This window comes from Talpa occidentalis, unplaced genomic scaffold (genome assembly GCF_014898055.3).
Source record: "Talpa occidentalis isolate TD23 unplaced genomic scaffold, MPIMG_talOcc4v2.1 talOcc4.3, whole genome shotgun sequence".
NCBI classification, from domain to species: Eukaryota; Metazoa; Chordata; class Mammalia; order Eulipotyphla; family Talpidae; genus Talpa; species Talpa occidentalis.
Genome location: NW_023603184.1, coordinates 46,984,210 through 47,004,539, shown reverse-complemented (window position 1 = coordinate 47,004,539; position 20,330 = coordinate 46,984,210). Strand labels below are relative to the sequence as shown.

At 38.5% G+C, this 20,330-nt stretch overlaps 1 protein-coding gene across 4 annotated transcripts in view; it reads left to right on the top strand.

Annotated features, from left to right (window-relative positions):
- RAB30 (RAB30, member RAS oncogene family) overlaps window positions 1–14,342 on the top strand; it is a 122,529-nt gene extending 108,187 nt beyond the window's left edge. For all 4 annotated transcript variants that reach the window (XM_037523054.2, XM_037523052.2, XM_054699568.1 and 1 more), the window contains 2 exons: window positions 1,525–1,708; window positions 5,394–14,342. In XM_037523054.2, the coding sequence (XP_037378951.1) occupies window positions 1,525–1,708; window positions 5,394–5,644 (435 nt within the window). In that variant the 3' untranslated portion in view covers window positions 5,645–14,342. The remainder of the gene's footprint in view (window positions 1–1,524; window positions 1,709–5,393) is intronic.
- The last annotated feature ends 5,988 nt before the right edge of the window (window positions 14,343–20,330 follow it).

The window sequence follows — 20,330 nt, the reverse complement described above, 5'->3', positions numbered from 1 at the left end:
CTGCCCCCCACTCTGCCTCTGCACCACTGGCCTACACCCCAGTTCTTCTACACAATCAATCAATCAATCAATAAATAAATACAAACAGATGATTTAAGATGTCAGGCTATGAAGGAGAATTGCAGGGTGCAGGAGAAAATATGAGTGAGTGGGGCACTAGGAAGGGGAACCTGGTTTAACCTTAAGGCTGTAGATAGTCTTCCCTGGGAAATGATGTTCTCTTAGTGAGAGTGAGTGAATCTTGTGACTGGTGAAGTTTATACAGTCACACAGGGAGATGATTATTGTCATTCATGTTATTTCTCAAGGCTCTCGGATTTGTTCTGTACTTGGGTCTGTCTGGAGAACAGTTGCTTTTCAGTAATCTTCTGCTCGGTGCTGGAAATCCAGGGAGAAGTAAGAAGTGTTTTTGCCTTTTTTTCTTAGAACATTAGGTATTACAAGAGATGACTTCAGAAAATGTGACCTTCCAGCAGGTTTGCATATTATTCTTTTCTTTTTTTTTTTTAAATAAAGAAACTGTCAGTGTCCAAAGGGTGACTTGCCCAAGATCACAGAGCTTCAAAGTAGTGCAGGGAAACTACATTTTCTTTTTCCTTTTTTCATTAGTAAACATAAAAATATAGTCCTTTGAATTTGGAACTGGAAAAGGTGGTGAGGTTGGATTTTGTCGTTCTCTGGTCTGGTTGCTTACTGAAGTGTCAACAACCAGAGAATGACAGCTTGCCAGGGCCTGCCTTTTATAATACACTGGACATGTAGTTAAAAGCATCATCTCTGGGACCTCAGTGCCTGATTTCATTGGTTCTAGGAGATGCTGCCTGAGACATCCGTTTCCTCATATGACACACGCCATAGTGATAGTAGCTCCCTCCTAGAACTATTGAAGATAAAATGAGTCATTGCATGTAAAATGCATAAAGCTTGCCACATAATGAAATGCTCATTAAGTTTTTTTAAAGAATAAAGAGGAAACGCTTAAGCAGTTCATAGAAAAAAAAAACATAAAGCAAAGAAATCCCCTTTTTTATTTTAATTTTTAAAAATTATTTCTTTTTATTCCATTTTAATTCATTTTTTTTAAGATTTATTTATTCATGCATACAAGAACTGGGGTACAGACCAGAGGCGCGGGAGGGTAAGAGGATTCACCATAGAAAGAGTGGGGAGCAGAATAGGCAGATTGACCAAAAACACCGCTGAGGGGAGCAGTGGGCGAGACAGAAGCGGTCTGCCACGCCATGTGGGTATCTCCCTGGACTGCAGGGATCGAACCAGCGCTGCAGAGGCTGTGGACAGCTTCACAGCACTGCGCTCAACCTGCTGCGCCACCAGGGGAGGCCCCGAAAGCCCCTCTCTTTAGCCAGGCACACCCAACAAATTTTTAAAAATTCCATGTCCTTCCAGGGCAGAAAATAACCGTGAAATTATTTGGGTGAAGTGTTTCCTTTTCTAAACTAAAGCAGGCAATGCTTGCTTTCTTTTCTGTTTCTCTAACCTGATCTTTCTCTTATGCCCTCGCAGCTGCAGATCTGGGACACAGCAGGTCAAGAGAGATTTCGATCCATTACCCAGAGTTATTACCGAAGCGCCAATGCCCTGATCCTCACCTATGATATAACCTGCGAGGAATCTTTCCGCTGCCTTCCTGAGTGGTTGCGGGAGATAGAACAATATGCCAGCAACAAGGTCATTACTGTGTTAGTGGGTAAGTGTGCGCTAAGAGAAGGGAAATTCATTTATGTGTCTCAAAGAATTTATAATCACATAAAGCTTGTGCCGCGGTACTTCCAAGAATGTAATCTACACAAATGTATGATACCATGCAATGAACATTCAGTTCCTTTGCAGTTGAGGAGAAAATGAAATAAATCCTACCCCATGGTGATAGTTTGAAAAAGTAAAGTGGAAAATACTGCTGTTCGGTTTTCTACCAGCGCAGTCTGTAGAAATTAAGACAGACTGCCTGAAAGTTGTGTGGGCTCTTCAACATTTAGAAAATCCAATTCTGAGATCATGAAAACTATTGGTGTAGAAGTAACATATATATCTTTTTTTTTTTTAAAGATTTATTTATATAAGCACTGGGTACAGTCAGAAGTGCAGGAGGGTGAGAGAATTCACCAGAGGCAAAGCGGGGAACAGAACAGGCCGACTGACGAAATACACTGCTGAGGGGCGCAACGGGTGACAGGAGAGGTGTGCGCGCCATGTGGGACCCTCGCCTATGGCCGGGGATCGAACCAGCACTGCAGAGGTTGCGGGCAGCTTTGCAGCCCAGCGCTCAACCCATACGCCACCACGGAGGCCCAACATTTATAGCTTAAGCTTGATGAAGTCTTCATTATTTGAAGCAGTTGTTTAGTGCCTAAAGGAAGGACTTTGGTTGATTATTTCCATTCTTATACTAATCAGAAAATTCTAATTTTCAGAAAAATCCACTAAGGGAAGTTCTGCAGTTTGTTTCATCTTGTAGGAGGGTAGAACCCCTGTTCACCCTGGGGGAAAAGCAGAAAACAACCGATGATTTTCTGTGGTGACAAATATACCCATTAAAAAATGGAATTGCATGAAATGGAACAAAGCATTAAAAACCCTAGTGGTGGTGGAAAAATGTTAATAATATATGGTTCCTAAAATGTTTTGGAACCTGAATTTTGGAAATTTGGGCAGAGAACCTCAGAAATATTGTTAAATTACAATTTATGGTTAACTAAGCGAATAAGCATTTTATAGTAACCATTATGGCTAGAATATATGTGCCAGGATTTATACTAAGAAATTCATGTGTCATGATCCCCCTAACTTACAGATAAGGAAACCAGGGCTCAGAGAGGTCAGGGTCTTTTTTTTTTTAGAGAGGCCAAGTTCTTTGTCCATGGCATATAGCATATGTAAGATGTACTTGAAATTCTATAATTCTCTTACTGTAATCCACAGCTCTGTAATAAATTATGGGACCTCCCTTTGGGATCCTCAGTTGATATTTGCTTCTCTGTGACCTGTGCTCCATGCCCTGGCCTGAAAACCCCCTTTCTTACTGGAGAAGCTTTGCAATGACGCACTGGAACCCCCATCTCTGAACTTGAACTTTCTGTTCCATAGAAAACCCTTTTGAACTTCAGTCAAAACTCTACTCAAATAATATATATGTTGTCATTGCTTTTATGTCTTTTGTGTCATCACTTTTTTACCCATTGGAATTTATTTAAAGTGTATTTTTGTTGTATAGAATTTTTAAATCTGAATTTTCTTTCATACTTGTGTTGTCATATGACATGTTCCTCTATCATCTGTATTTCTTGTAGATTTATAGGTAAATTTATAGACCTGGTCGGATTTAGGTGTTTTTGTTTTTCAAGGTAATGAGTTGGTGCTCTTGTAATTTCTGAAAGTAACTACCAAAGTTTGTTTATATTTTGAACATCATTATTAACTTACATGTTTTAATAGATTCAATATATTTAGTCACATGCAGTTATTTTTATTACTCTAACGCTTCAGACTTTGACAGTAGGAGCTTCTTCAAATGGGTGCTTCTGTCATGATGCAGAAATAGAATTAGCCATTAGCCATTTCTTCAAGAAGTGCCATTTCTTCCCTCCTTCCTTCCTGATGTGAATTCTTTAAAAAAAATTTTTTTTGTGGGGGGGCCTCCCCGGTGATGCAGAGGTTGAGCGCTGGGCTATGACGCTGCCCGCAGCCTCTACAGCGCCAGTTCGATCCCCAGCCGCCAGCGAGGGTCCCGCATGGCGCGCAGACCTCTCCTGCCGCACCCGCTGCTCCCCTCAGCAGTGTACTTTGTCAGTCTGCCTGTTGGCTCTGATGAAATCTCTCACCCTCCCGTGCTTCTGAATGTACCCAGTGCTTGTATAAATAAATAATCTTTAAATATATATATTTTTTTTGAGATAGCATTGCTTTACAACACTGTATATGATTCAGAGATTGAAGATCACATACTTTCAGGTGTATGTTACCATACTGCATTTGTCCAATGCTTTGTTCTCTATATTCCAAATTGTCAGTTTTTTGTCTTATTTCTTCTGGCTTATTTTGCTTAGCATTATTTCCTCCAATTCTGTCCTTGCCACAAATGGCAAGAGTTCGTTTTTTATAGTTGCATAGTATTCCACTGTGTGTCTATATACCACGTCTTCTTTATCCACTCTTCTTTCACTTTTTCTTATCGTAAATAGTGTTGCAATAAACATAGGAGTGCATATATCTCTTTGAATTAGTGTTTTTTGCATTTTCCAACTAGGAGTGGAATTGCTGGATTATATGGTAGAGTTAATGTTTTTAGAAGCCTCTGGACTGTATTCCATAGGGGCTGGACCAGTCTACATTCCTACCAACAGTGTTCCTTTTTCTCTGCATCCTCACCAACACTTGTTTTTGGTCTTTTTTATATGAACCATCCCCACAGATACGAGATCTTGTCGTGGTTTTGTTTTTTGTTGTTTTTTTCTCAAATTTTTTTTTTTTTTTTAGATTTATTTATTTATACAAGCACTGGGTACAGTCAGAAGCATGGGAGGGTGAGAGAATCCACCAGAGTCAGAGCGGGGAGCAGAACAGGCAGAAGGATCAAGGTACACTGCTGAGGGGAGCAGCGGGTGCAGCAGGAGATGTCTGCGCACCATGTGGGACCCTCGCCTGGTGGCCGGGGATTGAACCAACACTGCAGAGGCTGCGGGCAGCTTCGCAGCCCAGTGCTCAACTGCTGTGCCACCGGGGAGGCCCTCGTTGTGGTTTTGATTTGCATTTCCCTGTTGGCCATCTGCATGTCTTCTTTGGAGAAGTGTCTACCCAGCTCCTCTGCCTTTCATTTAATTGGTTTTTAATTTTTTTAGGTTTAATTTAATTAGGTTGTTGTTTGTTTTAGTCATTGTTGAGTTCTGTGAGTTTTTTGTACATCTTGGATATCAGCCCCTTGTCAGATGTATGATATACACTTTCTCCCATTTCGTAGGGTGTGTTTTTGTTTTACTCATAGTTTTTCACTGAAGCACTGTTTCTTTTTAATGAAAAGTAAAGTTGCAATTAGAGGCCACAGCTGAGATGATAGGAATCCATCTTACAAGTGGGCTGATCATTGCTTTTAGGCTTTCGGTGAACCCAGCCAGTGTGTGTGTGCCGGAATAAACCCCTGGCATCCACAGGCTCCTGTCTTATGAGGCGGCGCCATTAAACATTCTGACTCACAAGATGACCACAGGCCACACTTGGCATCACATTCCCTTACAAGAGACAGGATAGGAAACAGCTTAGCAGCAAGTCGGCATCGGTGGACATGGTCCGCATAGTGGATGAGGTCCATCAGTGGACGTGGTCCACAAAGCAGTTTTTACATATCTGATGAGTCCCTCTGATTTTACCTCCTCTTCTAGGCAACAAGATTGATCTGGCTGAAAGGAGAGAGGTTTCCCAGCAGAGAGCGGAAGAATTCTCAGAAGCTCAGGACATGTACTATTTGGAGACCTCAGCCAAGGAATCAGACAACGTGGAGAAACTCTTCCTTGACTTAGCTTGCCGCCTCATCAGCGAAGCCAGGCAGAACACACTTGTGAACAATGTATCCTCGCCCTTACCTGGAGAAGGGAAAAGCATCAGCTATTTGACTTGCTGTAATTTCAACTAAAGGCGGAGGCAAGAAGCAGCAAAAAGAACCAGCAGCTGCCCTGATGGGTTACGAATTGCTGGGGAGACCTGGCGATCCCCGTGGCTCCTGCTCTCGGACCCTCTGTGGGTGCCTGAACTTACAAAGCACGGCAGGCCCGGGGCCTCGTCCACAGGCCAGCGTTAGCAGAATATATACTGGTTTCACCCTTTTGCGGGCTGGAGTCAGAGCAAGGAGAACATTGTACTTGGGGCTCCATGATCTGCAGAGCATGTTGCTTTTTTTTTTTTTTTTTAAAGCAAGTAAAGGCGCATTCCTGAACACAGTCCGGGGGGGGGACTGTATGTAGGGATCCCCCTGCACGCCAGTGGGTGCATGTGGGGGCTGTTCTTTAGGGCTTCTGGGAGCCCAGGTTTTCTTGTCTACTGGATAAACCAAAACTGGAAAGGCCAAGTACTGCCTCTGTGGTGCGTGTTGTGACTCCATGGAGAATTTCAAAAGTGTTATTTCTCTTATCCACAGGCACTTTCAAGAACTTTGGGATGTAAAAAATGAAATGAAACCTTTACCCATGACCAATAATAACAATCATTGTTTTAATAATCTATATGCTCCATGACTCCTTTTGGTGCTAAAGATTCTGCTCTTTTACAGACCAAACATTTTAGTACATTGATGTCCTTAAATGTATTAAATAGAAATTTAAAAAAAAAAGCAGGGGGCAGTCCATGAATCAGCACTCTTTCTCAAAGTCTCATTATTACCTTTTCTAGGGTGGATTTATTGGCAAAGTAATCCTTTTCCCTTCCTATCCCCTCTAAATTTCAACCATTTTCTTTTATTCTCTCATCTTTCCTACCCGTAAGCAAATGAAAAGTTTGAAAAATGGGGGAAATGAATGGCTGAGGATACGCTAACTTAAAAGATTAGCTCTAAGACATTGGGAGTAGTATGAGAAAACAGGCCAGACCTGACCAGAATACCGTGGGACAATGGAACTGAGGTGCAGCAGTCCAAGCTGAGCACGGTCCTTGAGAGCCCGTCACGACTTTTACTCCTGGTATATCCATCTTGGACAGACGCAGGATTTTGTAGGTGTTTTTAGTATAAGTGAGAATAGCAAGAGATGTAAAGTCTCATGAACCATATTTGTATTTTTGCTGATAACCTTAGACAAATTCTGCTCATGGAAGGTAAAACTGTCATTTGTCACTTTCTCAAGCTCATTACTTATGTTCTGTTTCTTTTTTCTCTTCCTTCTTTCCTGGTTTTGCCCTTCTTTCTACCTGTCTTTCCTCCCTGCCTTTTCTGGACGGGTTACTGCCAATCTCCAATTCCAATGGAGGTGGGTGTTTAGCCAGTCTTAAAACAGGACTCAAAATAGACAACGTGCTGCTTGTTTATGTTACTGCTTTTTTAGTGCCATCCTTTGATACTGTCTAATATAAATGCTGATTCAGAAAATAATTAAACCTGTATGCTGTTGAAGCTGTCAGATGTTTCTGTAGCTTTCTGTAGCATAACTGAGGGATGAGCAATAGAACAAGCATATGATATGTGATTCCACTGCTGCTGTGGATGGTGGCGATCTTGATCCTGTTATATTGATGTTTGAAAACTATTTAACTATTTAATTTTAAAGAAACGAGGCATGTTAAGAGACAATATTGACAAAGCATTTGTTGCACTTCTCTAGCAGGTTTCAGAGTGACCAGTCTTTTGCTCATGGGAATTATTGTTGAAGGGACTGATACTTTGGGTGGGGCTTGCTGTGTTTGTTCTGATCCTATGGGGAAGAGTAAGAGATCCCTGAAGTTTAAATTGCCTTTATTTTAGAACCCGTCTCTACAGGAAAGAAAAATCATTTTAGTAAATTCCAGCCAAAATTTATAATGGTTGCCACTAAACCAGTCACTAAAGGTACTCAGATAACAAGTCTAAGTTGCGCAGAGGAACTCTTTTTAAACTGTAGAAAAATTTCCCCTAAGTTTAGCTTTATTATCTTTCATTTAGGGCCCAAATCCAATTACCCCAGCATGTCATGACCCAACTTTGTCTCACAGCAGCAAGTGTCTTGAAAATAAAATTGCTCTGTAAACTTAGAGGAAAGGATTTTGTTAGATTCGATAAAATGTAGTAGCAAAATAAGAGCTTCTAGTTCCATACTTGCATTCTGAAATTCCTATTCCCTGGGCCTCAGCCACCGCTATTTATCCTTGACCAGATGCAGAAGGGGATTCAAAAGCTCTGCTCTTGGCCCCTTTATCCAATTACTCCTCCCAGCCTTTCTGTAATATACAATCACCCCTCCATGGCCCATTAGCAGGCCGCATGAGAATGTAGGGATATTTTCCTTACTTTTTTTCCCCCTTAGATATTGAATTCCAGATTAGGCCATATACTCACTGAGGTATCTCAAGTTTGAGAATAATTCCTGACAGTATTGTAGGTGCTTAATAAATATTAGTTGAATAAATGACTTAGTGCCAAGAAGAGCTTCTCCAATTAAATAGCAATTCACAAATAGAACTTGTTTAAGGAGATCCCTGAAGTTTAAATTGCCTGGTCATTAAATCTGGTCATTTTAACCCAGCCTAGAACTTAATCATACTGACTTGCCTCCTAGTTCTATTGTTTTGGTAGTATTTACTAAGAAGCACTTTCTTAAATAAAAATTCTCATTTATTGGTAGATGAAAAAGCGAGTTGCTTTCTCATAATTCAGCTTCACTTGGTCGGACTAATGAGAATATGAGTCCATGTCTGCTTCCATTTTTGGTGGTTTTTTTTTTAATTCTTTTAATAAAGTTACTAAATAGATGACAAAACCTCTTTCAAGTTCCAGTGAAAATGCATCATATTCATGTCATGGAGCCGGGTTTGGGGCAACCTATGAAATCATGTAATTTGCTGATAAAATGTTTTATTATGACATTGTGTAGACTGTGCCCTCACAGGTGGTTGTGCTTTCACCTTTGTCTATGCAAAATATTTTACTCCTTTACGTGCTTTTGTTACACCTGTTGGATTATGTTAACATTTAATTTTAATTATATACAGCCATTTCTCCTTTCTGTGGAATACTTAGGTCATTGACTTTTCCTGATCTTCCTTTCCCCATATCTTTTAGCCACCTCATGTTAGTAGTTCTCCTTCAGTAAAGTGGCAAGAAAAGAAGTAAAAATAGCAGTGAAATGGGTTGATTTGACAATGTGCCCAGTTTTGATTTAGAGTTTGGTAAGAAAGGTAAAATTCACTGACCAAATAAGCTATTAGGACTAATATTATTTATGTTAAGCACTTTAGACATGTTGGAGGGAGGAGGCACAGTTTAATGAAGGTCTGAATTCTTCTTTCTTCTGTTCTTGAACGAATGGTGTTGAAAGACACTGGTGACGTCCAGTGTTAGAGCAATGAGTTGACTCATTTACCCTTTAAGCTATTCCATGATCCGTCCAGATCCAGCATCAGCTTTCAGTAAAATAATAATTCTGAATAAATACCACTTGTGAGTGATTTTGAATTGGTCTTCTGATTAAAGTGAAAACATCCTTTTTAAAAAACCAAGCCACATGAATGAGATCTATCTTCTTACAACCAGGAAAAAATTGCTTAATTTTTTCCACATATCGAGCCAATGATTTTAAAGGGAGAAGTTTTCTGTTTCTTAATCCTGTAGAGCTTTGTAGACTGTATTTTGTGGACATAAGTACTCTGGGGGCCTCTGTCCTGTTAGCCTCTGGAAGAGCTCTTCTGGGCTTGACATTTCTTTCTTTCTAGATTTATTTTTTTAAACTGCAACTGGTTACTTACATTCCTCAACCATGGCCCTGACAGGAGTTATGTGTGTGTATGTTTATTTTTTCTATTTAATTGGCTTCATTTAATGATTCATGAATTGGACAGCATCTCAACTAGGTGCTCCCCTGACAATCAAAAGAAATGAAGAAACTTGTAATTCATCATTCAGACAAAATGTGCTCACATAGTCAGTATAGTTGGCCACTAATTTGGGATTAAAATAATGATTTTTTTTCTTTTTTGGATATCACTTCTGTGACAGGAGCCTATTGATGTTTGGAAGGAAAGCTGCCTTCTCTTGTATTTTTCACCCTGGGTAGAAAGCGTACTGAATTAAGAGATTATTCCTTCAAACAGATAATATAGTAATTTCATAACAAGGGAGATGACATTTTATCTTCTTTTTTAAGTCCAAATGTTGGAATATTGCATTTTAGGAGCCAAACTTGGAAACTAAACGCATATTGTTATCAAAGATGGTGAAGGAATTTAAATTTTAAGACATTTGAAGAATATTTGAAGAATTGGGGAGATTTCACCTGGGAAAGAGAGGACTACAATTAGTACATTGGAGCAAGATACTGTGGGTCAAGGTGTGGATGAGACCCAATGAATAGAGGTCACAGGTTTGGGCTCTATATCAGGGAGGACTTTCTCCCCAAGTTGGTTCATCATGGACAGGGGCCTCAGGTAATAGTCTGTGTCCAACACAGGCTAGGTAGGAACTTGGCGAAGATGATGTGGAAAGGATCCCAGTGTTTGTTGGGGGTTACACCAACTTACTGACTTAAAATTCTGTTACAGCACTTTGCCCCTCATCACCTACTAGATGTCTGTTACCCACAGTTAGTTTTTTTAAGGTTCTGCTCTTCTATCAAAAGTGTATCCCACCTTCCATAGAAAGGCTATTGGCTAGGTGCTCTTAGCTCAAAACACTGGGGTTGCTTTGTCAGTACGCTCATTCATGTCTTATTGAAATTTTGAGTTAAAATTTTTAAAGAGGTATTGTTTTAGTAAGTTACATAAAAATCACAGGAATTATTCATTAATACAAAATTGCCAAAAATAAACCATATTTAGTTAAGTGAATAATTGTGTTTTTAGGACTTCAGGATAGGCCTTTTTAGCCTAAAGAGAACAGACTTTTCAGTTAAAGATTCCATAAATATAGTGGCATGAAGTTTTTCAGCTCCTATATCAGATATGGGCTGGTGGATCACTAGCATAAAGTAGTCCCCAACATCTATTTTGGACACTTCTTATATGACACTTGATTTGTTAGTTTCATTATCTTGAAAAAACATGATCTGAAAACGATTTTAGCAGAACTGAGGCCAAATTGCTCATGTAGAAAGGAACAAAACACCCATCTTTGAAATTAGAGATAACTGTAAGCAATACTTGCAAATAAGATAGATGCCCAAATGATTCCATTTGCAAAATAATTTGCATCCTTGGTAGACTTACAGATGGCTCTTTGTCTAAAAAAAAAATCATTGGTTTTACTTGGTGAGAAATACAAGTTTGAGTGAGACCTTCTTGGAATTCTTTGGATAAGAGGAGAACAAAAACTAGTCACCTCTTCTTTAATTGACTTCCTGTGGTGGTTGAGTCAAAATTTCCCTTTTCCACTAAGTAAAGCAGAACTTTCTGAGATGTTATATTCTAGTCCCTGATGGACTCCTTGATGGGCTGTGACTGACACTTGATGTAGTGAGGTGGAGAAGGGAAACACTTGGCATTGCCATGAAGTAGTTGTGACTTATGCAAAGTGCAATCTCTTGAACACCAGTTGTCTATGTTATAGAATCATAACAACTGTCAGTTATTGTTAAAACTAGATAAATGGAAAGATAGTAAAGTGCTTGGTAAACAGCATGCAAATACTACTTTTCTTCTCAATTAAAAGCAGACTTTGGAGAGCCTTGTCAAGTATAGATCCTTAGGACAAAACAAAGGATTCTTTTTGACTTCAAAGTAAAGAGCTGCATTTCTGAAGAGCCTTAAAAGGAATTCTCTCATTTGATCCATTCTTCTGCCTTTGGGCATTACTGTTCCCCAAGAGACTCTTCACTTCTGTGCAGACGTCAGGAAAGATATTCATTTTCTCTCTTTCCCAATAGGCACTTCCAGAGTTGTGAAACTCTTCATTATCAGGAAACTTACCCTTATTACTGAAATACCTCAGAGTGCAATTTAAACCTCTTTGTTCTTGATTCCAACTGTCCATGTGAACGAAAATGGGTTGATCTTATCTTACTTTTGAGGGGTCATGTTTGCCATTTATTATTGACCTTTTGCCTCTTTAAAAAAAATGTCAGGAAAAGCTCAGTAAGGTGATAATCATTATTCCCTTGGGGAATATCAGCATAGGCATTTATAAACTCTTAGCTCCTAATTGGTATTTGATTTATATCTTAATTTTACTGTTGATTAACTTTTCAATTATACATGTATTTTTCTTTGTTAGCTATAATTGATAACAGTGTGCTTCTGAAGAATTCTTCTGGTTGTGGCTTGTGTTTCCTCCTTAATAAAAATGGAGTCATGAACCCCAGATCTGTTATTTGCTTCTAGAATTTATGACGTTAGTGGATGAACTTTATTACCAACAACCAAATTAAGCAAAGGTTCCTTCCCCTTTCTATGTGTGCACTAAGTGCTGAAATAAAAATTGGAGTACCAAATGCCTAATAAAGAAAGAATTCATGTACAGAATGACAGAAGATAAGAATCTGGTCTGTTAGGAAAATTTGTCCCTAGTTGGTACACAGTTTTTGTTTAAGGTTACACAGCTATGCTTGGATTAAATACCAATAGCAAAACTTGATAAGCCCTTTGAAAAATAGCTGCTAAATATATTGCTTTCTGGAGTGTAATCATTAGAAATAAATATTCTCTTGTCCTATATAATTGCAGAGTGCTAGTGGAATTTTCTTGTAGGCTATTAAAAATGAATGTTAGTTGATTCATTAAATTTTTTTAATCCTCTTATCCCTTTAAGGCGTGTTGGGACTTTATGTCCCTGTTGTAGAAAATTTCAAATGACATTGGAATGCTGGCTTCTAATTTCTGCTCACTGCAGTGTCCTCTAAATATACCAGGTGGTTGGAGCGCTTTTGATGATAGGTAAAGGAGATACATAATAATGTATTTGGATTAGTGTGTGAGTAAAGTTGCTGTTTTCAGCAAAAAAAATTTTTGAAATTTCAGATAAGGGTTAAGAAGAGATTTTTGATAAAAAGAAAAAGTGTGCCCCATATATATTATTGCACACACTTTAATGCATGATTTTTAGTATAGGGATGAAATAAACTGAAAAATATATAATTTCGGAGGTCTTCTCGGCAGCTAGTTAAAATATTTAGAGAAGCTGTTTCATGAAGACAGAGAATCCTGGATTTCCCTTTCCCTATCTCTTTCCATTAAAACATGGATCTTTAATGTACACAGTTTTAACAAAAATGTTAATTATCAAATTTTATAAACTCAGTTCTTAACATTTGGCTGTTGGTTGTAAGCATAGGCTCCCAGCAATATCTGAATACCCCAGTATATAAAATCCAGCTTCAGTACAAGCATAAAACTGATTTTAAATGCTCATATGCAGACATTAACAGTGCACTCTATTATGCTTCATGTGTTCACATTGTTTTTCGATGTTGGAAATATAAGCCCATGATGATATGAATGGAATTAGATGAAAGAAAATATTCTGTAGGAAGAGGGTTGTATGGGGAGAGGGAATGATAATGAAACAAAGTATTTTTAAATGAGGTGACAGCTCTCCTTTAAAAGATGGATATAATTTACACTACCATTTACCCCTTCAAAGTGTAAAATTCGGTGTTTTTTCCCCATATTTTCAAGAAGTTGTACAAGATCACCACTTTCTCCAGAACATTTTCATCATTTCAAAAGGAAACTCTGAACCAATTGTCACTCCTCCTTCCTCTTCTCCCAGCATATGGCAATCACTCATCTACTTTCAGTTTCTATAGATGTGCCTATGTTGGGCATTTCATATAAATAGAAATGTGCTATTTTTGTGTCTGGCTTCTTTTACTTTGCATAATGTTTTCACATTTCAAGTAGCTCTAATCAATGCATTTTTTTCTTTATGGCAAAATAATTTTACATTGTATGTATACACTATATTCTATTTTCCAATGATCATTTGGTGGACATTTGGATTGCTTCCACCTTTGGGCTATTATGAACGATGCTGCTGTGAATATTTGTGTTCTGGTTCTCTGTGTAGGCATATGTTTTCACATCTCTCTTAAAATCAATTAGTTTAGCAAATCAAGTCATCTGTGTTCATTTAAGCAGACCCTTTTAAAAGCCTACTTAGGGAATGCAATTTATAATCTTAGATTGACTGGTTAATTAAGAGGTCCTTGAATAATGACTAATTCCCTCGGATGTCCATAAGAATTTTTTAATGATAATCAATTTCATAAACACTGCTTTGGTCTTGTAGAAATTGAGCTGTCATCACATTGAGAATTCCTAACATCCTCTGCATTGTTTTAAAGGACAGCTAGAAACCATGTTGGAGAGGAGCCCTCATTATGTCTCCGAGGATTGAATGAAGGAGCATTTTTAATATACAATTTCTTTTATATATAGACTGCCTTTTAAAGTTTGGATTTTCCTTCTTGAAAAAAGATTGTTAAATCGCCAAACCACCTGTCTATTGTAGCTTAAGTTTTTATTATTAAGAAATAATTCATACTGAGAGTCAAAGTAAAAAGAATGTATTTTGTGTGCAAAGGATGAATGTATTAATAACTTTTTATTTGTAACAAAAAATTTTTAAAAAGATGAATGAAATTGTTTTCCCATGTACTTGTATATAAATAAACATTTCCTGTTGCCCACATTTGGAGGCTACTATGCTATTAAAGTATGTAAAAAGCAAATAAGCTATTAGCTAACTAATGTCCTTCAACGTAACTTAAAATGTGTTCTGGTTTGAGTATCTGGAGATGTGAGTTTGAGTGTTGATTCTCTGTCTAAGCTTGGACAAGTCATTTGACATTTGCACCATGGTTTTCTCCTTTGTGAAATAATCTTTAAGGCCTCCTCCAATTATATGATGCTACAAAAGCCTATTCCCCTATATTCAAGATGTGAAAATTATGTGATAATTATTTCTAGTGGTGAGACAGATGCTTTCTCCTATGAGCAGGTGGAAGGAGTATTATACTGAAAATCAGGATTTAAAATTTCTAGTCACAGTTTTGATGCTGAGAAGCTGTGTGGCATTGGTAATCAATTAATTTCAAGCCTTAATACTCCCTTCTACAAAACTTGTGCACAAGATTAGATTAGATATATTTAAAGGCCCTTTCAGCTAAAACACATTATATGGTTCCATATTCTTAGGAGATACCACTAAAGATCATTATCTTTTTTTTTTTTTTTTTTTTTTTGTGGGACCCTTGCTGGTGGCTGGGGAACGAACCAGCGCTGCAGAGGCTGCGGGCAGCCTCGCAGCCTAGCGCTCAACCGCTGTGCCACCAGGGGAGGCCCAAGATCATTATCTTTTGTAGTTAGATATAAGACTACCTATTCATCGTTAAGGCATTCATTCATTCCACATTCACTTATCCACCATTTTATTGAGCATGTACTATAAAGCAGATGCAGGAATATGCTTTTAGATGTCTCCCAATTCCAATGAAGAAAATGTGGATTTGTACCTTTTCTTAACATTCACCTTCATCTTGGATGTGAAGATAAAGGAACCCTCTTACACTGCTGGTGGGAATGTAAACTGGTCTAACCAGTGTAGAAAGCTGTTTTGGAGGTTCCTCAGAACACTAAAATATCATCCAGTGATTCCACTCCTAGGAATCTACCTAAAGGACACAAAAACACTAATTTGAAAGGAAACCTGCACGCCTATGTTTATTGCAGCACTAGTTACAATAGCCAAGACATGAAAACAATCCAAATGCCCCCAAATAAGACGAATGGATCAAAAGTTGTGATATATTTATATAATGGAATATGACTCAGTGATCAAAAAAGAAACCTCATGCCATCTGTAGCGACATGGATGGAGCTGGAGGGATGAAGCTAGCCAAAATAAGTCAGAAGGAGAAACATAAATACTGGATGGTCTCACTTATATATGGAATATGGAGAAACCAAACAAAAGGTCAAGAAAAAGTCAAAACTAGCAAGCTGACCATAGAACTGAAGCATACAGCAAAGGGGAGAATGGTAGGGCGCAAAACAGGGCAGGGTTGAACACAAGAGAATATGGTGATGGTTCACAGGTGATATGTTGGCAGAACTAGGGGGACTACAACAATGTAAGAAAAAAAATTAATAAAAAAACAAAATCTATAACAAAAAACAAAAAAAATTCACCCTCATTCTACCTTCTACCATGGAACATGTACCAGAGAAATGAGTGTCTTGGATTAAGAATGTGTACAGTGGGTCACGGAACATGGTAGAGTTAATAGGGTTAGCTCTATTAAAGGGATTAAACCTAAAGCTTTGGGCTCCCTGGCATGATGTTCTTCAGTTAACTGAGCATAGCCAATCTGTAGCATTATTTGTGATCATTTAACATGTAGAAAGTAGTGGCCTTTGCAAAGCCACTTAATATATGTTTTTATTTATTGGCAGCTTTTCTGCAGTTGGTATGAAACTTAATTTTACTATTTTTGCACCTTCATAAAAAGGTTTGTAGAAACTTCTCTCCTGAATTTACACATGGCTGTGGTTTTTAGTGTTCTATTATTGACATTAATCTGAACCACATGAAATTGTATTTTTGTAGATCAAAAACAGTCAGATATTGGCAATTTTTTATGATTTTAATATGCAGCAGCCTAAGTCATACGCAGCAAAGACTGGGAGGCAAATGCCAGTAGCTGAAAAGGAGACATCGACTTTTAACTGTTTTATTCTATTTTGTTTTGGTTTGTTTTTTTGCCACTAACTAATTTGAACAAGCTGTCTCACCTTACACTTTGGTTTGTCCATTAGATACATGGGACAAATTTCAAACATGAAAATAATTTGTCATTATTCATGTACAAATCATTATGCATCACTGGAATAAAAGTATAAATATGGTTTATTCCACAAGTACCTAATGTTTCTATCACTGTGCTTTGTATTTTGGCAATGTAATGCTTCAGATACATAATTCCTTGGCAATTGGTAAAACAGTGTTGAAAAATCTCGAGGATCACTATCATTAGTTGACTCAGCTATTCCACATCAAACTGACAGGATATGCCTGATATACTGTATAAAATATAACACACACACACACATCCCCAAATACATCTGCAGCTGAGAGATGAAACATGGAACTATGTTTAAACCACAACCACGTGGCTGTGCTTTTGGCCAGATGTTCACCTCTGAATACTTCAAGAACTGAAATATCTTATTTCCGTTACTTGCTGGAAGTTCCATGTTAGTAACATAAGACATTGTATCTAAATTTTCATACCTGGAATTTATTCCGGCTTCCCACATCTAGATTTAAAAAAACAAAAAACAAAAACAAACAACCCAAAAAGCATAAGCTTGGAGAAAGGCTAATCCTTCTGACTTTGATCTTAGATGCCACTGGAACAACTGTATGAGGCCTAAGACTCTATAACGTATATTGAGGTTCACATTGCCATTTAATCCTCATTGTAATCTTCTGAAATGCTTTCAGCAGTGGGAGCAGAAAGTGCAGTTTCTGATGGAAGACAAAGACTGAGATCTTGCTTTGAACGTGGAAAGTATTCTAGGCAAAAGGAATGAAAAGTACAAAGGCTGAAGATGCAAGTATCTGAAGGTGAGGATCTCAGTGCTGGCCTTTATTAATTTATCAAGCACCTTCTATATACTGACTAGTATTCTAATCACTGGAACTATAGCAGTGGGCAACATTTCTAAAAAGTTTCAGGGAAATTACTTCATAGTATGGGAGGGGCAGAAAATAAAATACAATCACACCAGGTATATGTAATTACAATGGAAAAAATAAAGCAGGGCAAGGAAGAGAAGCAGTGATGTGGGATTGTTGCCGTTTTATATAAACTGGTCAAGGGTGGTCCCTATTGATAGTGTGTCACTGGAAAAGGGAGGACCTGAAGGAAATGAGAGGAAGTGGTATGCATGTCTTGGTGAACTGCTAGGCACTGTTTTTTTTAAGATTTTATTTTTGCATAGAGGAACTGGTATGTAGGCCAGAGATGCAGGGGGATGAGAGGATTCACCAGGGACAGGGTGGGGAGCAGAACAGGCAAATCGACTGAAACACACTGCTGAGGGGAGCAGCAGGGGAGAGAGGAAAGGTCTGCTGGGCCATGTGGGTAGGTCCTAGGCCTTCGTGGTGGGCCTTCGCAGTGGTAGTGCTAAGATTTAACCCCTAGGCCACCAGAGAGGCCCCAAGTGTTAGGCACTTTTCTAGACAGAAACAGGGAACAGAATGTGCAAAGGCCTTAAGGTGAAAGGATTCCAATATGTCTACAAGAAAATGAGTGGAGGCAAGGGTTTGAGGCAAATGGTGACATAGATTGTAGCACCTCAGATGTCACTGCAAGGACTTTGAATATTGCTCAGAGAAGACAACCCTTGGGAGGTTTTGAGTTCAGGAGTGCTTTCGCCTATTTTAACAGGACCACTCTGCTTTGCTGGGGAGAGATTATAAAGGAACAAAGGTAGAAGCAGGGCGTCCATTTAGAGAAATGACTGCTATAATCTGCTGCAATACAGATGAAAGGTGACTTGAACCGCAGGAGTAGCTGTGGAGATTGTAGGAAGTACTTATTCTGGCTACATTTAGACTTTATCATAGAAAATGTCAAATACAGATCAAAGGAGAATAGTATAACGAACCTCCTAGTACACATCACCCTCCAAGTCATGGTCAATCTGATTTCATCTGTATTTTCATTCATTTTCTCCATTTTGTACTATTTTGCAGCAAAGCCACAGAGCTTACAATTTCATCTAGAAATATTTTAGTATCACTAAAAGGTAAAAGTTTTAAAACAACCACTATATCATATCTTAAGAAGTTTTAAATAATTTAAAAAGTTTTAAATAATCAAAAATGGGTTATGCATATATTTTATTTTTTAAAGATTCATTTATGCATATAAGAGCTGGGGTACAGCCAGGGATGTGGGGGGTGAGAAGACCCACCAGAGACAGAGTGGGGAACAGAACAGGCAGACTGACTGAAATACACTGCTGAGGGGAGCAGCAGGCGAAGACAGGTCTGCCTTGCCATGTGGGTTGCTCCCAGGCTGGCGGGATCGAACTCGTGCTGCAGAGGCTGGGGATTATTTAATAGTGCAGTGCTCAACCCCTTGTGCCACCAGGGAGGCCCTATGTATATATTTTAAAGACAGAGCATACAAATCTTGCTTATGGAGCAAAAGGAATCAAGGATGCCCATGATGTTTTTGCTTATACAACTAATAGTGTCATATTGACATTTACTTATTCATGACATGGCACACTGAAGTAGTTTTGGTGGGTGGGTGAACCAGGAGTTTGGCTTAGGACCTGTCAAGTTTGAGATGTCTATTGAATACCCAAATAGAGATACTGACTTGCAATTTGTTTTGTGTCTGAAATTTGTGCATTGGGTTAGAGATTGAAATTTGTGCATTGAGCTGGAGATTGAAATTATTACAAATACTACTGAAAGCTATAAAACTGATGTTGCCAAAGTGAGTATAAGTGGAGAAGCCTGAGGTCTGAACCCTGGGGTACTCCAACATTTAGTCTGGCTAACAAAGAACCAGCAAGAGACAGAACACAAACCAGCGAAAGGAGTTGTGGTCTGTATGCCTAGTGAAGAAATTATTTCAAGGAGGCTGTGAGCTATGTCAAATGTTGCTGATTAAAAAGTGCTCAGCCTAACAGATGCCCTTGGATTTAGCAACATGAAAGTCATATTGGTGACACTGAAAGTAAAGTGATGGGGATGAAAGAATACTTCTTTTGAGTTCAGAGTCAGAAGAGATGGATAGTGACTACAGTATAAGCTTAAGGAATTTTTGCTGATAAGTGTGTTGACAGGAGTGTGAGGTCACAAGAATTTTGTTTTTACAGCAGAATATATTAGCACTGGTGAGAATGATCATGGAATGATTTAGGATATGAGGAAGACAGTACCTCCAGTGGTGATTCTGAGTACACAAGGGGAAGGATGAGCTTTAAGTACCACAAGACAATTGATATAAATAAGCAAGAAGGCAGGCAGGATCTATGGGCATCTAGATGTAGGAAATACTGACCATGGAGATAATATAGGTACTTAAACTATAGAAGGCAATACAATTGTTAGTATCTTCTTTTTGGGCTTTTATGTTATTTTTAAAGCATAATATTAACAAGTAAAGTCACAAATAGCTGTTTTACTAACCAGGGGGATGTTAAAAGCAGAGTTGTTTGGCCTGAGAAAATCGTGGAAGGCAGTAGCTGGGTGGACTACTAATACAGGTGGTATATAGGTTAGGATTATTTGGTTGTATATTATTAAAAAAAAAAATCCAGGAAAACAATACAGGGGTTTCTTTCTCTCATGTAAAAGATGTCTAGTGGTTGGCAGCCTGGGATTAGTTACTATGGTTTCATGGTGTCCAGTTACCTGGACTTTTTATTTTCAAGATCACCTTAGTATCCAAGATGGCAGCTGGATTGCTAGTCATCTTGTCCCATCCTCAGCAATAGGCAGGAAGACGGAAGGGCCAGCTCCCTTTATTCAAGAGACTTCTTCAAAGTTCCATGTAACTTTTCCACTTAGGTCTCTGGCCAGAACTTGACTTGCAAGGGACACTGGAGAATATGTCTTTCAACAGGGCATACTGCTCTCCTGACTAGGGGATTTATTACAGAGGAAGGAGCAGAGTATGGTTATTAGA